The 17,184-nt window shown below is 43.5% G+C and overlaps 2 protein-coding genes across 2 annotated transcripts; one reads left to right on the top strand and one right to left on the bottom strand.

Annotated features, from left to right (window-relative positions):
• Nucleotides 1–236: 236 nt before the first annotated feature.
• Nucleotides 237–3,745, bottom strand: LOC122620586. The gene is made up of 6 exons (XM_043798120.1): nt 3,494–3,745; nt 2,984–3,322; nt 2,415–2,831; nt 2,098–2,250; nt 1,491–2,029; nt 237–868 (listed from the first exon to the last, which is right to left on the bottom strand). Exons 1-6 carry the CDS (start codon nt 3,702–3,704, stop codon nt 311–313), a joined length of 2,217 nt encoding a protein of 738 aa, XP_043654055.1. The 5' UTR covers nt 3,705–3,745; the 3' UTR covers nt 237–310.
• A 1,634-nt stretch (nt 3,746–5,379) lies between these two features.
• Nucleotides 5,380–12,882, top strand: LOC122621365 (glutaredoxin domain-containing cysteine-rich protein CG31559). Its single transcript, XM_043799205.1, has 2 exons — nt 5,380–6,517; nt 12,042–12,882. Exons 1-2 carry the CDS (start codon nt 5,621–5,623, stop codon nt 12,513–12,515), a joined length of 1,371 nt encoding a protein of 456 aa, XP_043655140.1. The 5' UTR covers nt 5,380–5,620; the 3' UTR covers nt 12,516–12,882.
• The last annotated feature ends 4,302 nt before the right edge of the window (nt 12,883–17,184 follow it).

The raw sequence follows: 17,184 nt of genomic DNA, 5'->3' as shown, positions 1-17,184 counted from the left end.
ATCCAAATTTAATAGCTCCGTGGATGCCATGCTAAGAATAGCTGGAAGTTTAGCTGGAAGTCTAGCTGGAAGTTTAGCTGGAAGTTTAGCTGGTGGTGCAGGTGTGGTGGAGCTGGTAGCACTTGTTTGCCTTTGTGGGACAATCCAAGAGGGCAGTGGGAATTTCATTGAGAAACCCACATCAACTTTTGAAATTTGTGAAGCCCATGAAACACCTAAGATAGAACGCATGTACATATATTTAAGTCTTGTATTTATAGGAAACGTAAGCAATTAACAACTTAAATTTATTTTTAACAGAGGTACGTAACTAGATGAACACGTTTTGGTTACTTCTGGCGCGTAGCAACCTCATAATCAAGGAGTTCTTGTCGAGCCCATAGATGGAGGTCTGAACACTGGACTCAGAAATCGACTCATCCGCCGCGTAGTCAGCATTCAAAGTGGTCGTGGGCAGCTTGTCGAAGGCCGCGGTGGTTGTGAGCTCACTCCCGGTGGTTTGGCTGTTCATATCGTCGGCCTCTGTGGTCGAAGACGGTCGTGCAGCTAAGGTGCTTGAATCGTGGCTGGCCGTTGGGTGTTCCGTTGGATCAGTCGTTTCTCCGAAATCAGTGGTGGAGTCTTCACTGTCCGGTTCCGCCGAGGAAGAGACAATGGCAACGCTGGTGGGCACTTCAGTGGTTGAAGGTTCGACGCTGTTGGGCGGTGCAGTGGTGCTGGGCTCTGGTGGTGGGGTGGTTGAGGTGGTGCCCTTTTTAGTGGTTAGCATGAGCATCAGCTCGTGCTCATCTTCTTCGTCAGCGCTGGCAGTGTTTCCAATATCCAAATTTAATAGCTCCGTGGATGCCATGCTAAGAATAGCTGGAAGCTTAGCTGGAAGTTTAGCTGGAAGTTTAGCTGGTGGTGCAGGTGTGGTGGAGCCTGGTATCCAAGAGGGCAGTGGGAATTTCATTGAGAAACCCACATCAACTTTTGAAATTTGTGAAGCCCATGAAACACCTAAGATAGAACGCATGTACATATATTTAAGTCTTGTATTTATAGGAAACGTAAGCAATTAACAACTTAAATTTATTTTTAACAGAGGTACGTAACTAGATGAACACGTTTTGGTTACTTCTGGCGCGTAGCAACCTCATAATCAAGGAGTTCTTGTCGAGCCCATAGATGGAGGTCTGAACACTGGACTCGGAAATCGACTCATCCGCCGCGTAGTCAGCATTCAAAGTGGTCGTGGACAGCTTATCGAAGGCCGCGTTGGTTGTGAGCTCACTCCCGGTGGTTTGGCTGTTCATATCGTCGGCCTCTGTGGTCGAAGACGGTCGTGCAGCTAAGGTGCTTGAATCGTGGCTGGCCGTTGGGTGTTCCGTTGGATCAGTCGTTTCTCCGAAATCAGTGGTGGAGTCTTCACTGTCCGGTTCCGCCGAGCTGTGGTCATTGACGCTGCAGTTTCTTGGTGGTGATGCTAGTAGCTGAGCTTGTATTTTAGCTGGAAGTTTAGCTGGTGGTGCAGGTGTGGTGGAGCTGGTAGCACTTGTTTGCCTTTGTGGGACAATCCAAGAGGGCAGTGGGAATTTCTCACCGTGCGCCTTCTTAAAGGAAGTAGGCTTCTTCCCAAACAAGCCCTTGACATTATCGAGGGTTTTGCGCACCAGCCAACTGTCATTGGATGACCAGAAAGCATCTTCCTCAGAGCTCAGGTAATTTGACCCGCTTGACGCACCAAAACCCCCAAATCCCGCAGCGGCTAGCTCAATTTTGCGTATTTTGCGATTATTGGCTTCCAGGGACGGCGAAGGGGCCGTGAAATTTGTCTTCGCCATGGGTCGTATCTTGTATGGTGTGTTTGTAGCCCTGGTGGTTGTGGACCTACGCAATGGTTTCCGGAAGCGGTTCCGTGGTGTGGTGGTACTCTTCCCATATAAAACACTTGGCACCATAGACGTTGGGCGACTTTTACCAGTGTAATACATATGGGGTGGGTTGCCGACTGGCTTGGGGCACTCACCATTGTGGGATAGCTTCCAAACTGGAAGAAGTTTACATTGCAATGTTATTTAAATTATTTTTTAGAACTATGGCAAAGATAAAACGTACTGCTTTTTGGATCCTTGCAGCGAACTCGCTCCAAATAGCACTCGTTAACGATTGTGTGATTGATGCCGTTTCGGGTGGCACAAATAGGTTGATAAACTGTGGGACAACTCTTATCGCAGCGGCGACAGGCTCCATCATGGGAAATAGTCCATGCTATGAGGAATCCAACAATTAGTATACGGTCTGTTGTTAGGTTTAAGAAATATTAAACCATATAACCTGTTTTCTAGACAGATGTACTAGCATTATGGTTGTTCTACGACTTTAAAGAAATATAGTTTTTGCTGGCATATAAATAATCCCCATGAAACACATACCTTTTCCGATTTTTTGGCTGAACTCCATGAGTTCACACACGTTGGAAAAGGTGCGGCTCTGGCCCCTTAAGCTCCCGCAAACGGGTTCATTCCCAAAAACGCAAGACTTTGCGGGGACTCGCCACTTCGATTTGGGGGGGACCACCACGTAGGGCTTCCTGGCGGGGAGCGAGTAGCTCTTCTCCATGGCGCCCGACTGGCTGATGAACTGCGTGTGAAAGGTCGAGGGAGCGTAGATCTCCACGGCGTCCTCCGGTATCTGAAAGTCTTCCGCCTGAGTGGACAACCTCCTGCCTCCGTGGCTCCGCTTGGTGCGCTCCGCATCCGACTTGGGTTTGGCCTTCGGCTTCTGCTTGCGACTGTGCTTCATCTTGGTGCTGTCCTCGCCACAAAGGCCCTCGGAAACGATGCGCCAGTCTGGGCAGGAGAAAATCATGGAAATTTATGGTTTCTTTTATCGCATTTTGTTACAATATAAGTTGATATAAGGTACATTTTTGTTTTTCTTTAACGTACTTCTTGGGACTTCGCAATTGTGTTAGCTTAGATCAGATTTTAATATAACTCACTTCTCTGGGTCTTGATGTTTTCCGCGTTCACCAAACATTCGTTGGAGAAGGTGGACTTGACACCGGCGTACATGGCGCACACTGGTCGATAGACCCTGGTGCAGGGCACGGGCACAGGTGGCTTCTGACTGTTTTGAGGCACCGTGTTGGCCCTGGGACACACTCCCCATCGGTGGACCATCCAGTCCGACCGGGAGATGCAAGCGGTTCGCAGCATCTCGCAGCGGCTCCTAAAAGTCTTCCGTTCCCCGGACTTTGAGCTGATCCCACAAACTGGCTGATATCTTGAGCTGCACTCGAACTCGCAGCTAGGAAAGCAGAAGCGGAGGGTAACGTCGTCTGAACGGAATATATAAAAGAAGGTGAGTTATTAATAAACTTTCTACGAAAATGTTTTAGTACTGATTAAACAGATCAAAATAAATAGGGCTTATATTTGATTTCAGCCTTAAGTTGACGAAGTTACGAATTATTTAATTCACTATTTACTCATCGGTAGATATTACTTACATAGAGGGCCATTCATGAGATTGCCCCGCTGGGCCTTTCGAAGGTCACACTCGTTGGCGAACAAGAAGTACATTCCATTTTCGCGGCTTTGCGCGCAGGCTGGAGTGTCGTCGTCGGAGCAGAGCATGCTCATCCGATCCCGGTCAGCAGTCGCGAGCACCACTAATAAGAGTATTCCAAAACAGAGACCAATCGCCCTTCTCCCGACCATGTTCTTGCTGTTCTGAGTCAGTTGCGAAACTCAATGCACGTCGAGATGCGTCCGGGCCTTTTATATGACACCGGAGGCACGCGTCCAAGGTGTATGCATAGTAGTAGTAGCTCGAGTTGATGGTATTATCGGACCCCAAATTCTGCAGACATCACATTGCGCGATAAACACGCTTGGCATCAGCATTCTGCGAAATTTGTCACAGTCGATAGATGTAGATGCTTCGATTGCCCGGATTCACTCTATTGATAGCGCCACTCGACGCGTCAATTAGATGCTCACAAAGTACGGAGTGCAGACTCTGCGGCTACGTGATATTCGGCCGATTTCGGAAAGCCGCGAGATAAGCCTCATTGCCATTTGCATAGATTGCGGGGCGACAGCTTTATAGTTAGTATCTTTTCCGTTCGTTTCTCTAAGCCGATAACGCGCTCATCCTCAGCGAGAATTGTGGCATAAATGAAATCAAGTGAGTGAGTGTGTTTGGGGAAAATACACATCAGACATTCTTTATTGGCCAACTCATGCTGGCCGCACATTTCCACTGACGACTGAATGAGTTACTTTTACCTTTGCTATCTGGGCAGGAAGTTGTCCGAGATGCGGTGGATAAGCTGCGGCGATGACGGCGACTCATTCAATAAAAAATTCGGAAAATTGTCACGCACATTGTGTTGAGATAGTCCGAAATACCATGGACTGCTATATGCTAAAAAAACGCTTTATTTTGGTTTGAGTGTCTATAATCGTGGTAACAGGTTTTTAATTCACTTTTCTCTTATTAAAGGTGTTAATTGGACAGTCTAGATATTGGTATTATAAAAGGTCAAGATTTATATACTTTCCAATTTTATGCTTTTTATATAATAATGTATGTAAGAGCTATAAAAACTGAGCCAAGAACAACAGCTCATAATCAATATTCTGTGGTATTCAGAAAAGCTTTATTATTGTCCCTGTTCCTAGAAAAGAGGGTATACTAGTTTGTTTTTAAAGGTTTCGAATGTATTGGGTATTGCTGGTTAAAAAGTTTTAAGGCATTAACTTAAAGTACATATCAATAATTTAAATAATCAATAATTTAAATTAAGTTGGTCAATAACAACTCCACAAAATCTGTGCTCACCTAAACATTTTTAAGCCTATTTATATATACTTTGCGCTTGAATTTTCCAAATAGTCCAGCTAATAATACCTTTTTTGTAGGCTCTCGCCTACTGCTGCCAAAATCAAAAAATCGATCGCAATTTCTAATCGAAAAAGTGGGTCAGCGAGGTCAAGTTCCAGAGATGATAGGACCCCTAATTGAAATATTATTTAATAAGCGCTGCTGGAGTCTCCGCTAACTCGTGTTATTACGGTTCTGCAATCTCGGAACACCAATCTGGCCAAGCGATCTGGCTTACTACATTCCCAGTTGGATCGCGTCACAGTCACGCGCAGGCGTCATGCCAACTTTGGCAGCTGCTGCTCCCGGCTCTGTAGGCCAATTGCTAATTCACGAGGCGGCCAGAAACTTCTTCTCTGCCTAATGACAAACAATTTAAGCCCGGCAACGGGCTCTAAATTACCAAAGGTGCAATCTGGCCGAATGAAAGCCACCTCGGAGTTGCTGAATCTCCAGCGGAGCGCTGAATAAAGTGGCCCAGAGAGCGATAAGAGAGGGAGAGTTGAGTGAAGCGATCGCAGCTCTGGCTTGCCATCTTGGCCAGAAAAAGTCGGGCCAGTCTAACGACGATATCTGAAGCATAAAGACATGCGACGTCTCGGGTGCAACGGCCGTCAGAGTCATTGAACGCTTGCATTTTCCTGGGCCAAGCCGACAAAAGCCAATACAAATACAGTACAGTGCCAGCCGAAAGTCGACCTTCGGCTTACTCCGCCAACTCTAAGTAGCCAGACACGTGATCAGCAGAATGGTGCTGGCCACGCCCCCTGTGAGCAAGGGCGGAAACGCGGGCGGCCTCTTCATGGACCAGTATCAGCAGTATGCGGCCCACTGTGAGACCGCGGACAGTGGCAATGGCAGTGACCTGGAGAGCACCGGATTGCCCACCAAACCGGATGACAGCGAGGAGAGTGGCCCTTCCTCGCTGGGCAGCGACTCCATGCACGGGAGTAGCACGGAGTACGTGCGACAGTCCGCCTCCCAGCCCAGTGGTCAGCGGCAGCGCCAGAAGTCCATGCGGGTCCTGGGAGCCCTGCTCCCCGACAGCCTGCTCAGGGACATACGGGACCGGAGGAGCACCGAGTATGTGGTGCAGTTCTCCCAGCCAGAGGACGAGGAGAAGATCCAGGTGCCGGACAAGATTCCCGAGAAACCCAGTCCGTTCCGCCTGGCCCGCGAGTCGCTGAGCGAGGACAAAATCGAGGAGCTGCGGGCAGCCGTGGAGCGGGCCAACTTTGTGCAAACCGGTGAGGAAGCGCTGGACAGCATCGATGCCAGTTCGCAGTCTCTGCCAGCAAACAGCAACATCGGCGGACACCGCGGCAATATCAACTACAAGTATGCTGACGACCAGTACTACAGCTTTCACATTAACGAGCACGAGAACTTTGGTGCGAGAAGCGCGAGAAGTGGCGACGAGGCGGACCACTCCACGGGAACGGGAGCGGGATCGGAGGCGGGCTCCGAGAGCGGGATCCTAACGGAGCAGCAAGATCTCTTCGCCGGCTATCGGGACGTGCGATGTGGGGCCAGTTCCACCCAGTCCACCATCCGATCAGCCAAGGGAACGGTGCGGGGCGTCAAGAACCGTGTGCGCAATGGAATAGCCACGTTCTTGCAGCTCCAGCAGCAGCCCAATGCCAAGGTGAGTTCCGGGATCATGGCGGGATGGGATGGGTTGGCATGTTTGGAAACGGGATGGGATGTGTACAATATTGAGAAACTACTCAGGTCAAAGTAGAGGCATTGCCAATCAGTAGCATACCCCCTTTACCGGTTTACTAATCACTGTCTTAAAATTAGTTTTAAGTAATGGTAACTCCCTGCATATATAAAAATGTTACACAGAAATCTCAATTTCTTCTCACTTCTGATCAATAACATTTTCTTTTTAATTTAAAATGTATTTAAAACAATGTCGTAATTGCAACTGAGAGTTGCAATTAGCTTTAACGTTCTTTGAAGGGGCTTGTACATTTTATTCGTATACCCGTAGTGGGAAAGGATATACTAAATTCGTCGAAAACTATTTAACAGCATATACATACATACATACATGTACTGTTGGTCAGTTTCAATATGTCCGTCCGTCTGTTGTCCATTAATGTTGAAAATGTTCAAAAATCGGAAAATATTAAAGGTACATTTTAGGTTTAAGTGTGCAGATTGACGCCCACAATTATTAAACATGCTTTTAGTTTTTCAACTTTTTTCCTATCGAGATGCGTTTTCGTAACTACCTCGCCTTCCCATTAGCTGTCCGTTTGGATGAACGTCGAGATCTCAGAAACTATAAAAGCTAGAAAGTTAATATTAAGCATAAAGACGCAACGCAAGGTGGTTGACACATGTTGCCACGCCCACTCTAAAGCCCACAGCCCGCCCAAAACTGCCACACCCACACTTTTGGAAAACGTTTTGATATTTTTTCAGTTTTGTTTTAGTTTGTTAGTTTGTTTTTGTTTTTAGTGTGAGTTTCTATCGATATGCCAAAAATTTGAAAATTTATAGTTCGCGCTTCCACTAGCTGAGTAACTGGTATCCGATAGTCGGGCAAATCGAGTATAGCGTTCTCTATTGTTTTTATTAGTTTGTTTTCCAATTGAATGCATTTTTTTATAACATTTTGTCTTGGTAACTTTCAAGATCAGCAAATTACGTCTTACAACCGCTTACATTACCTGATGCAACGACCTCAGTGTACTTTTCTAAAATGTGGCCCTCCGCTGTGGTGAATGAGTACCGATATGAATATTCAGTTATCGATGGTTATTGGTTCCCACGCTGCTGGGCGTCGGCAGAGGCCTCCAGTGGCGTTGAGTCACCTGCTCGCCCAAATTATGCAATTGGCTCGGTGCGAGCTTCTTGCCAATTGTCTGCATCTCAGCCTCTCGGCATTTCGGCATTTCAGTTGGCTGAAATGGAGAAAGTGCTGGCCACAATTGCGGCGGCCGATGTTTGGCTGTGGCTATTCAATATAACATATCTTTCACATTTCGTATTTCGTGTTTCGCATTGCCCGTAATCTAATGAACAGTCCGTGGTTCCCCATCGCCCGCCCCCGTGGAAGCCCCGAGAGATCTTGGAAACCAGCTGCGCTTTCAGCGTCTTCGCCGGTTTCTTCTTCAATTATAATGGAAACCGTTAAGTGGCTTATTTTGTCCCCGATGTCCGCCGATGTCGTTTTGTATGCGCTTAGCGCGCGCTTACAACTTGCCCAGAAAGTCAGTTGGCCAGATATCGCCTTAGCCAAAGTCGCGTTTGTTTTAGCCTCTCGTTCCCAGAGACATGTTGTTTGGGTGCCGAATTGACACGACTAATCGCAGTTAATGTCGGGCAGTTGGGGCTGGAAAGCAATACAAAGAGCAGCTAATTCCGCGAAGACAATGGAGCCGAGTGGAGTTGTCATCGTAAAAGCGGGATTAGTGATAGTTTCTTTTCCGAGTTGAGGCGTGTTCTCGGAACTAGATTTGCATAAAGTGATCTTAATTAATTCACTTGCTAAATCAATATCTCTTCGTTGATTTATGATCATTGGCTTAGGAGCTTTCTAGTATTTTGATTAAAGATCTTTAAAGCCAGTGGAATATATTAGCACTTGAAATTCTAAATTTAAATTCTATGTCCTAAGGAGTGACCATATTAATGCTTCAATGCATATAAAATTAATTTCGCAAATTGATTTTTTTTACCAATTTGGTTCAAGAGCCCTCTAGTAAACTAATACCGAATCATTCATCTACATGCTAGCATTAAATAGGTAATAAGTCTTCTATATCAACATCATTAATATTCCTAATGCTGATTTATTAATAGCGACTTTTTATTTCGGTTGCGTCTTCAGAAATCAACGAAATTTTGAGTCCAATGTCTCAAATTATCTGAATTACCGCCATTAGGAATTCCCTTTCCCAAATCGCGGCTCACATTAGGGTTGTCATTGATTTCGAGTCTTTCCACATGAAACGCCATTTGGGATCAGAAACCTGTCCGCGTTTGTTGGATTGTCAATGGTTTTTCCGGCTTTCCGGGCGCTTTTCTCCCGTTTTGACTTTATCAACCGTGACGGGAGTAGAAATTTCTTCTATTCCAAATACAAACTTCGGATTGGGCACGATGTTGTTTTTATGCTTTTTAGCTTTTATTAGATTTCCTTTTATCTAATTTAATGAGCAGATTTTAGATCACATTTATTGTTTTGCTTCGCGTCTCGGCCTGCGACTCCGTGGCTTTTCACTTTCTGAACCTGATGAATTGATGGAATGATAGCTGGCCTGCTTGGCGGACCAGAAACAACGGCGAATCGGCTTAACTTAAGTGGATGCTAACTGAATAGAAATGTTTTATGGCCTTATAGCGGCTCGCATGCAAATGAGCACATGATTCGGGCAGGGGAAGCATTCGTATGCCACAATGAGGAAAGTGAGATGCTGCTAATTATAATGCAGCCGGTATGCAGAGCAGTAAAATCGAAAGTGAAAAGCTGGGCCAGCATTGTTTTGGCCTTTTCTTCTACCTTTTTGTTTTTTACCTCTTTGCAGACCTATTCAGCGCATTGCTGCAAGCCATAATTAGAGCGCTCACCGAATTTTCGATTGCCGATTGGCCACAAATTGGAGTTGCTGGAGCTGGCCACAAATCACCAGCTGCTCAGCTCGGAAAACACACAACTCACTTTGTCACCTTCGAGAAGCATCAGCAGTATCTGCTCGGCATTAGCCTCCATCTCGATGTGACTGTTGCCCAACTCTTCGATTGCCAATCACTCCACCGCTGGCTCTTGGCCATACAAGTGACCTGCTTTCTCTTTTGTCCACTTATATGTAGCAGCGGCTGTTCGGTAGATTTTGCTCATGTGCTGTGGCTGCTGCGGCTGCTGCTGTTGCTCGTCTTGATGTGCTGCTGTGACAAAAGTCGTCAAGCCGCCGAGGTCAACCGTGCAAATCACGTGTGGTAATTGTTAATTGCCGCCGTGTTTTTGGCAATGCAAATCGGCTGCTCGAGCTGACATTGAACCACTGACGGAGGGGCGACCACCACCAGCAGCACCACTACCACTACCATCACCATTGGTGGCTTATTGGCTTGGGGGCTTTTCTTTTCGCCAGAAGACAATCGGTGGAATTGAATTGGAAAAACAGCTCGGCGACGTTCACTTGGAGCTGGAGTTGACTTTCCATTTGACCGCAGCTAGTTGTTTGTTTGTCAGCCAGCCAGTTGTTTATTGTCGATTCGGTTCGTGCTGCGTGGCTTTGAACTTTTCCTCAGTTTTGTCGTGAAATATTTTTCTCGCTTTTGTCGTTTATCGTTGACAACGGCACTTGCAGCTGCATCTCTCTTGGAATGCTGTGTTTTTGTCTCTGACTGGCAGTGTATTCGTGCATTTTCCATTTCCCTGCCTTACTAGCTTAATAAGTTTCCCTCTTTTCATTGGTATGCAAATTCTCGTCTCAACGGTTTCAAGAGCACATACAGGGAGAATACTTAATGAGCCGCTAATTTCACGAATTATGAGATTAAAGAATTGTTATTGACCTTCGGAGGGAACTTTCGAGTCAATACCATCAAAGAAGAGTTTCTTTGACATAACTTCATTTGAGAATACAGAAAATAAAATGATAACTTCATTTGAGATACAGAAAATACAATGAAAGTGCAGAAAAGTACGCTAAAAAAATTGAGCAGATGAGTTCAAAAATGCAAACATTGTCCTTAGCACATTTCCTGTATTATGAATATAATTATTAACAAAAAATTAAAATATTAAGTTGCACAGTTGCTTATACCACTAGTTCATTTCATCGAACAGGCATTCTTCATTCTTCAAACACCTATTCAAATTGTCCTTTGAGATTGCTCAATCTTTTTTTTATGTGTACAAAACGTATCTGCACGGTTCATTGATACCTCAGGAGTGGTGCAGGTGGGGGAACCGGGATTAGATCCGATTGGTTCGGTTCGGTTCGGTTCGGACCGACTTGGTTCATTAGCCAAAGCAGACGCCACCAAAGTTGGCCAACTAACGGAAATGTTAATTGACAAATGAAATGAGCGAACCCAGCTGCGAACCGGTTTATCTTACAAAATAAGACATCATAAATTGTCGGGAAAACATTCCAGGTTTCCATTGTGACTCTGGTGGCTGGCGATTGCCAAGCAGTTTTCCTATTATTGCTTAATTGTATTGATAAATAGGATTTTGAGTGACATGCAGAGTTGCGGAGCTGCGGAGCTGCGGAGCTGTGTAGTTGGGTTACGTGAGTCCAAGTCTCGAGCTAATGAACTCCAAGCCTGGCAGAGAGAGGAGACTTTTCCACTAGTCGCAGTTTGAAATGCAATTTCTAACCAGTTGGAATTCGGGTGATGAAACCCGAATTCAAAGCTGCCTTGTCGAGTTATGGCCAAGACCTGATTCTAGGTCCAAGTGCTGGCTCTTCAGTTTGGGAAGCACTCTAAACGGAAATAAAGCAATGTCCACTGGTCCAATTCATATTTGCCCACATTTATTCCAGAAAATATTTCACAGTAGTCTTCAAATTAAACAACATAATTATTTTCTATTTAATGTCGGAAATTAAAGTCAGACTACAAGAAATCTTATCTTTTTTCCTGTATAAAGCAATTGCAATCGAAAATTGGCATTGGATCTCTTTGTTATTCACTTAAGATCTCTGCAGGCTAATTGTGAAATTGTGAAAAAAATGGTGTTATGGACAGACAATTGTGTAACAAATTGTACGAAAAAAAATTTTACAAATCAAACAGTGCCGTTCTATGTAATCATCTGAATAACTCGTTTTCAGAGCACAACATTAAAAATATAATTGAAGTGCATTGGTTACCCGAACATTAGACACAGTCAACCGTAGAATATCATTTTGGGAATGCTAAAACCTGTACGTTATGCCTGCATTGCGGCTTCCGCATCGCCTTTGTCTGCGGTTGGCCTTCATCCTCAGTCGGTAGAGACCCAGTTTGGCATTGCCATTCTTGGCTGGCCATGACAGAGTTCGAAATCCGCACTCTGTGGCGAATGGCGGGCCAGTTTCCAGTTTTCGATGGCCTGATTTTCATCATTTTTCAGACCGCCGCCGCCGAACTCCAAACCAGAACTAACCTCGAACTAATCTGTGATCTGCTTTTCCACTGTCATTCCTCTCGCCCCGCAGAACTTCAAGGAGAAAGACCTGGGCAAGGTGGTGCTGTACACCACCAGCATGGGCATCATCCGGGAAACCTACACGAACTGTGCCAACGTGAAGCAGATCCTGCGCACCCTGCTGGTCAAGTTCGAAGAGCGGGACGTCTTCATGAGCGTGGAGTACCAGGCGGAGATGCGGCAGCGGATGCAGAGCGGCCAGGTGCGGGTGCCTCAGCTGTACGTCGAGGGCCAGCACATCGGGGACGCCGAGACCGTGGAGCGGCTGAATGAGTCCGGCGAGCTGAGGCAGCTGCTCAAGCCGTACAAGTCCATGGCCAGCACCTACACCTGCCAGACCTGCGGCGGCTACCGCCTGCTGCCCTGTCCCTCCTGCAACGGGTCCAAGAAGTCCGTGCACCGCAACCACTTCACTGCCGAGTTCGTGGCCCTCAAGTGCATGAACTGCGACGAGGTGGGCCTGGTCAAGTGCCACAACTGCTGAGTTCCAGTCCCAGTCCCAGTTCTGGTAGTCGTAAACCCAGTTAGTCTAGGCCACCCAAACCCAATGCACTCGAAATACGCTAGGCCTAAGTAGTAAATAGCTAATCCGTACCAGGGCTCTGTCTTTTTTATTTGTGTTTAATTTTCGAGGCAATATGTAGTGGGGGATACTTAACGAATAACTAGCACGCACTTTACTTTTTTCCCTTGCTAGGTTTTCTACACAGAAGAGCACCAAAGGGGACATCAAATGGGGAATAGGAAAATATGGGCTAAGTAATTTGCTAAAAATTGTTTTCTCTAACTGATTTGCTAGACGCATTTATTTTTCTGTTAACGCTATCTAAATCGTGTCAAATCGTTTTTTAAAAAGAGGTAAGCTAGACTTTTTATATGATAGGTTATTATTAGGTCAATAAATGTTTGTTTTATCGGTGAACATTTAAGCTTTTGAATAATTATGTATAAGTTCGTCAATTTTAAGCTAGTAAAACAATCAAAACCAACAAGAATTCAGCAATAAATAAAAAGTCAACCAAGAAGCCTGTATGTTTTCATATGCTCTCATATGTGAGCGATATAAAAGGGGATAATACATTTTCTGAGTGGCTAGAATGTTTGTCGGACCGATGAAATATTTCACCAAGAGAAAACCAATATTTGCCGACAAATTAATTGTTTGCCTGAAGTGCAGAGCATATATTTCAGATGCAATTAAACCAGTTTAGCGCTTTAATGTTTCATTCATTTGCAATTGAGCCGCAAAGTATGCAAAGCCTAATATCTACTCTACGTTAGGTCAAATGCTGCAGACATCTTGAATGTTTGGCGGCGCTTAAAATTAATTTGGAAATTCACTGATTGCGTTGCATACTTCTTAGCTGACCTTAGCCAGGGTTGCCAGCCCACATGAAGGAGCAGTAGGTGCTAAGCCCAGATGATTATTCCTGTTGGGATCGGCAGCCCCAAACGTCCTTTTATTACCACGTCACCAGGACCATTGAATTCCAGCCTTCTGTGAAAGTGACTTACAGCCAGTGTTGGGACAGGTACGCTATATTTTTACCTAGGTATGGTACAAGCTTTTTGCAAAAATAAGTACCTAGGTAAGGTAAAAGGTTTTCAAATTTTTCTGTACCTAGGTAAAGATAAAAGGTAAAAACAAGTTTACGAATTTTTAAATTTTTTATTCGGTACTTTTTAAAAATAAAATAACAGTTCATATTTAAACTTACAAAAACTTTTATAGTATGATTAACTTACTTAATTAATGTTTTTTTTAAGCATAACTAAGGTTTCGAATACGTGATCTCCCAGCCTATTTCTTTTTGGAGAAAAACGTACTCGTTTACATGCCAAAACAACGGAATGTCTATCCAATTTTGAATCAATATAATGCCCGGTGACACCAAAATAACTTTTGTTGCTGGCACTTCAAATGTCAGCCGTAGTACAAACAAACTCAAGATTTTGAAAGATTTTTGAAATATTTTCTTCGTAATCTTCTCTGCGTTTATCCAACATCGTCCTTATAGTTTTCCGGCACGGAATATTTACCGAATGCCCAGCGAATGCACCCGAAAGGGATATAAAACTTGCCTTTTCCACGGTAGATAGTGGCAGCATTTCAGCGATAATATAGTCGCAAATTTTGTTGTTTAGCTACAAAAAAAGGTTATTAAAATATATATGAATTATTATAAAATATAATTTTTTTTCTTTATCTGGCTTGAACTTTGGAAACAGAAGAAATTTGCTTGCTTAGGCTCTGATAATTTATTCTCTTCCTTTTTTGCCACTTTTGATTTCATGGCCTCATATGACGCGTAGCCGTTTGGATGCACCCTCTACAAAAAAAGTATTAATAGAATAAAATATTTTTAAAACATCATAACATTTAATTTTGTGACGGAATTTTGGCCAAATATTGTATGTGCGTATGTAAAAATGAATGACTACATCAATATATATCATCCATTTCCAATATATATTGATGTAACCATTCATCTTTACAAACGCAAAAAATTCCGTCACAAAAGCACACATACATATGTAAGTATGAAATAAAATGTGCCGATTTGATTTGGTATAAGAAAACGTCGACACATCAAAGCACAATTTGTATATTTTCTAAATTAAATGCGCTTTTATTTACAAAATCATTTTTTCCATGTGCGTATGTACATACATATGTATAAATACACATTTCGTGCATAAATTATTTTCCGAGAAAATACCCTTTTAACACATTACAAAATTTGATTTTGTCAATAAAATGTTCTTTAATTTAAAAAGTATAAACGAACTTTTATATCCCGAAGAACAGAACTTATACTTATTTTCATTTACTTTACTTTACTTTTAACTTGCACAGAAATACACACATATGAACATATGTACATATAATATAATTATATTGTACTTGCCTTAAGATGTTTGTGTAAATTTCCAGTTGAATTTTCGTCGAATTTAATAGTTTTATTTACACACAATACACATTTGCCATCTGGCTTAAAAAATTTGCCATTTAAAATAACAGGTAGTTCCCTTTTATTGGAGCTTTCTTTTTCGGACATTTTTCGTCTCTTGTATGTTCTGGGTTCTTTCACAAATTGTTAAGGTAGGATCAAATATGAGTTTGATTCAAGCTAATAATAGCCGAACAGCATTTGCGTGGAAAATGGTGCAATTAGAATCGAAACATAAATAACTTCCTGGTGGAATCAGCTTATTTTTATTATTGTGGAGTTCGATTATTTTGTTCAAAGGAAAATAATCAAAAAGTCTATTTAATAATAAATAAAGCAAACACAAATATTTCAGTACCTTTTTACCTAGCTTACCTAATTCTCTAGGTATACAAAAAATTGTACCTAGGTAAGGTAAAAGGTAGCATAATATTTGTATACCTAGGTAAGGTAAAAGATACCAAAAAAGTGTACCTAGGTACGTACCTAGGTACAAGTATCTAGGTACTCCCCAACACTGCTTACAGCCCAACTAAAGCGAAGGAGCAGCCAAAACCAAGCCACCGCAGAGCTGCCCAAGACAGAGAGTGTATATTTCAGCAAATAGTTGAATACTGTAGAGGGTCTGGCTCTGTGTAGATGTGTACATGTGTGCACACGGGCGTTGTAGCAACGATTGCTTTCCGGTCCGGGCCTCAGTCTACGGCTTATGCTTTAAATCTGACGGGCATACACCGAGAAAATTTCCTCTCAGGTAAAAAAGAAAAGAAAAGGTAATTATCTATTAATGCCCTTAATCCTTTCAAAAGGGTTCCCAGAAATATAACATCATACGATCACTTTACTCACAATTGAATCTGAAAATGTTTCTAAATTTACGAAAAGTTAATACTAAAGTTTATACCTGAAACTACAAACAACTTTTAAAATTAACTACTTTAATTTACTGTATACTCGTTATATACACACGTCGCTTAAATTATTTATTTCTTAATATCTAATGGCCCGGGCTTTCCCATACGCAAGGTAGAAAACCCACCATTCTTGTTTTGTTACCTTTTACATTACATTAAATTTACATTTTTACATGATTTTAATTTTAATAGGATTTTATAAAACAAACTTTCGGTACATGCTGGGCTTTAAGTGCCAATTTTTTATCCGAGTGCGTCTTCTGGCTCCGGGCAATTATGTAATCCTGCCTTTTTCTCTTTTTGCACCACACCGACCATGCAATTTTCTCGCGCCATTTAATTTTTTGTCGGCCTGCTCCTGGTCGAGCTGGGAAAAGCGGGAAAAACGGGAAAAGCGGGAAGAGTGGAAAACTGGTGGAAAGCGTCCTGGCCCCTTTCCAGTTAGGTAAACATTTTGCATTGCCATTTGCTTTTGGTGTCTTTGTTAGTTATTGTTATAGCCCTTTTAATGTTATTTTCCACTTCGCTCACACTTTTGTTAACATGCCGCCTCGAATGCACAACCGGCAACCTGCTGACCAACCGAACTGACCGAAGGAGAACCCTTTCTTTTCTGATAGGATGGGACTCCGGACGGAAGTGGGTGGGATTGTTGCGTTTCCGTCTCCCGAAGTCCCCCAAATCGTTAAATTCACAGGCGGCTACAGCGTAATTACCGAGCGGACCACCGTCGAGCTGTTGGCCCAAATCCTTGGCCAAGGCGGCTTGATTTATGGGCCAGCGACGGCGTCGTCATACGCAATTTTTCATAAACAATTTGGCAGAGTAACACACAGGGATCGGAGAGGGAGGCGACATAGCTGAGAGTGTGGGCCTCGAAAATATTCAAATATATGTATATTGTAAATACCGTAATGCTGACAAACGGTGGCCACGTCATATGAGTGCCGACTGGTGGCCAAAAGCAGCGGGATGGCAGCCGATTCGCAGGGCTCTGGGCTCGAACCGCGAATCGCTGTGCGCCATTACCCAGCTGGTCGCACTCCAGTTAAGCTGTAGCCAGAACTGAACAGTGCACTGAAGAAAATATATGGCACATTAGGCAAACGCGGTGGCAGTCTGTCCAGGAAGGTTATTTTCTTTAAATTAAGAACTTTGTAAAGTCTACTGCAAAAGAAATTCGTTATTTAATAAACTTAAGCTTTATAAATACAATGGACATGAGAAGTTCATGGATATCATTATACTACATTCTGCTGAAGTAGTTCTCGATAATACATTTCGAAGG

This window comes from Drosophila teissieri, chromosome 3R, assembly GCF_016746235.2.
Source record: "Drosophila teissieri strain GT53w chromosome 3R, Prin_Dtei_1.1, whole genome shotgun sequence".
Classification (NCBI taxonomy): domain Eukaryota; kingdom Metazoa; phylum Arthropoda; class Insecta; order Diptera; family Drosophilidae; genus Drosophila; species Drosophila teissieri.
This window is presented reverse-complemented; position numbering and strand designations above follow the sequence as displayed.

Bases quoted from the DNA above. Each gene is read 5' to 3' on its own strand.
- LOC122621365 (XM_043799205.1), top strand. From the start codon at position 5,621: ATGGTGCTGGCCACGCCCCCTGTGAGCAAGGGCGGAAACGCGGGCGGC. The intron at 6,518-12,041 runs GTGAGTTCCGGG...CTCGCCCCGCAG, and splicing joins AGCAGCAGCCCAATGCCAAG to AACTTCAAGGAGAAAGACCT.
- LOC122620586 (XM_043798120.1), bottom strand. From the start codon at position 3,704: ATGGTCGGGAGAAGGGCGATTGGTCTCTGTTTTGGAATACTCTTATTA. The intron at 2,030-2,097 runs GTACGTTTTATC...AACTTCTTCCAG, and splicing joins CTGCAAGGATCCAAAAAGCA to TTTGGAAGCTATCCCACAAT. The intron at 869-1,490 runs GCTAAAATACAA...CTTCCAGCTAAG, and splicing joins CACCACCAGCTAAACTTCCA to CTTCCAGCTATTCTTAGCAT.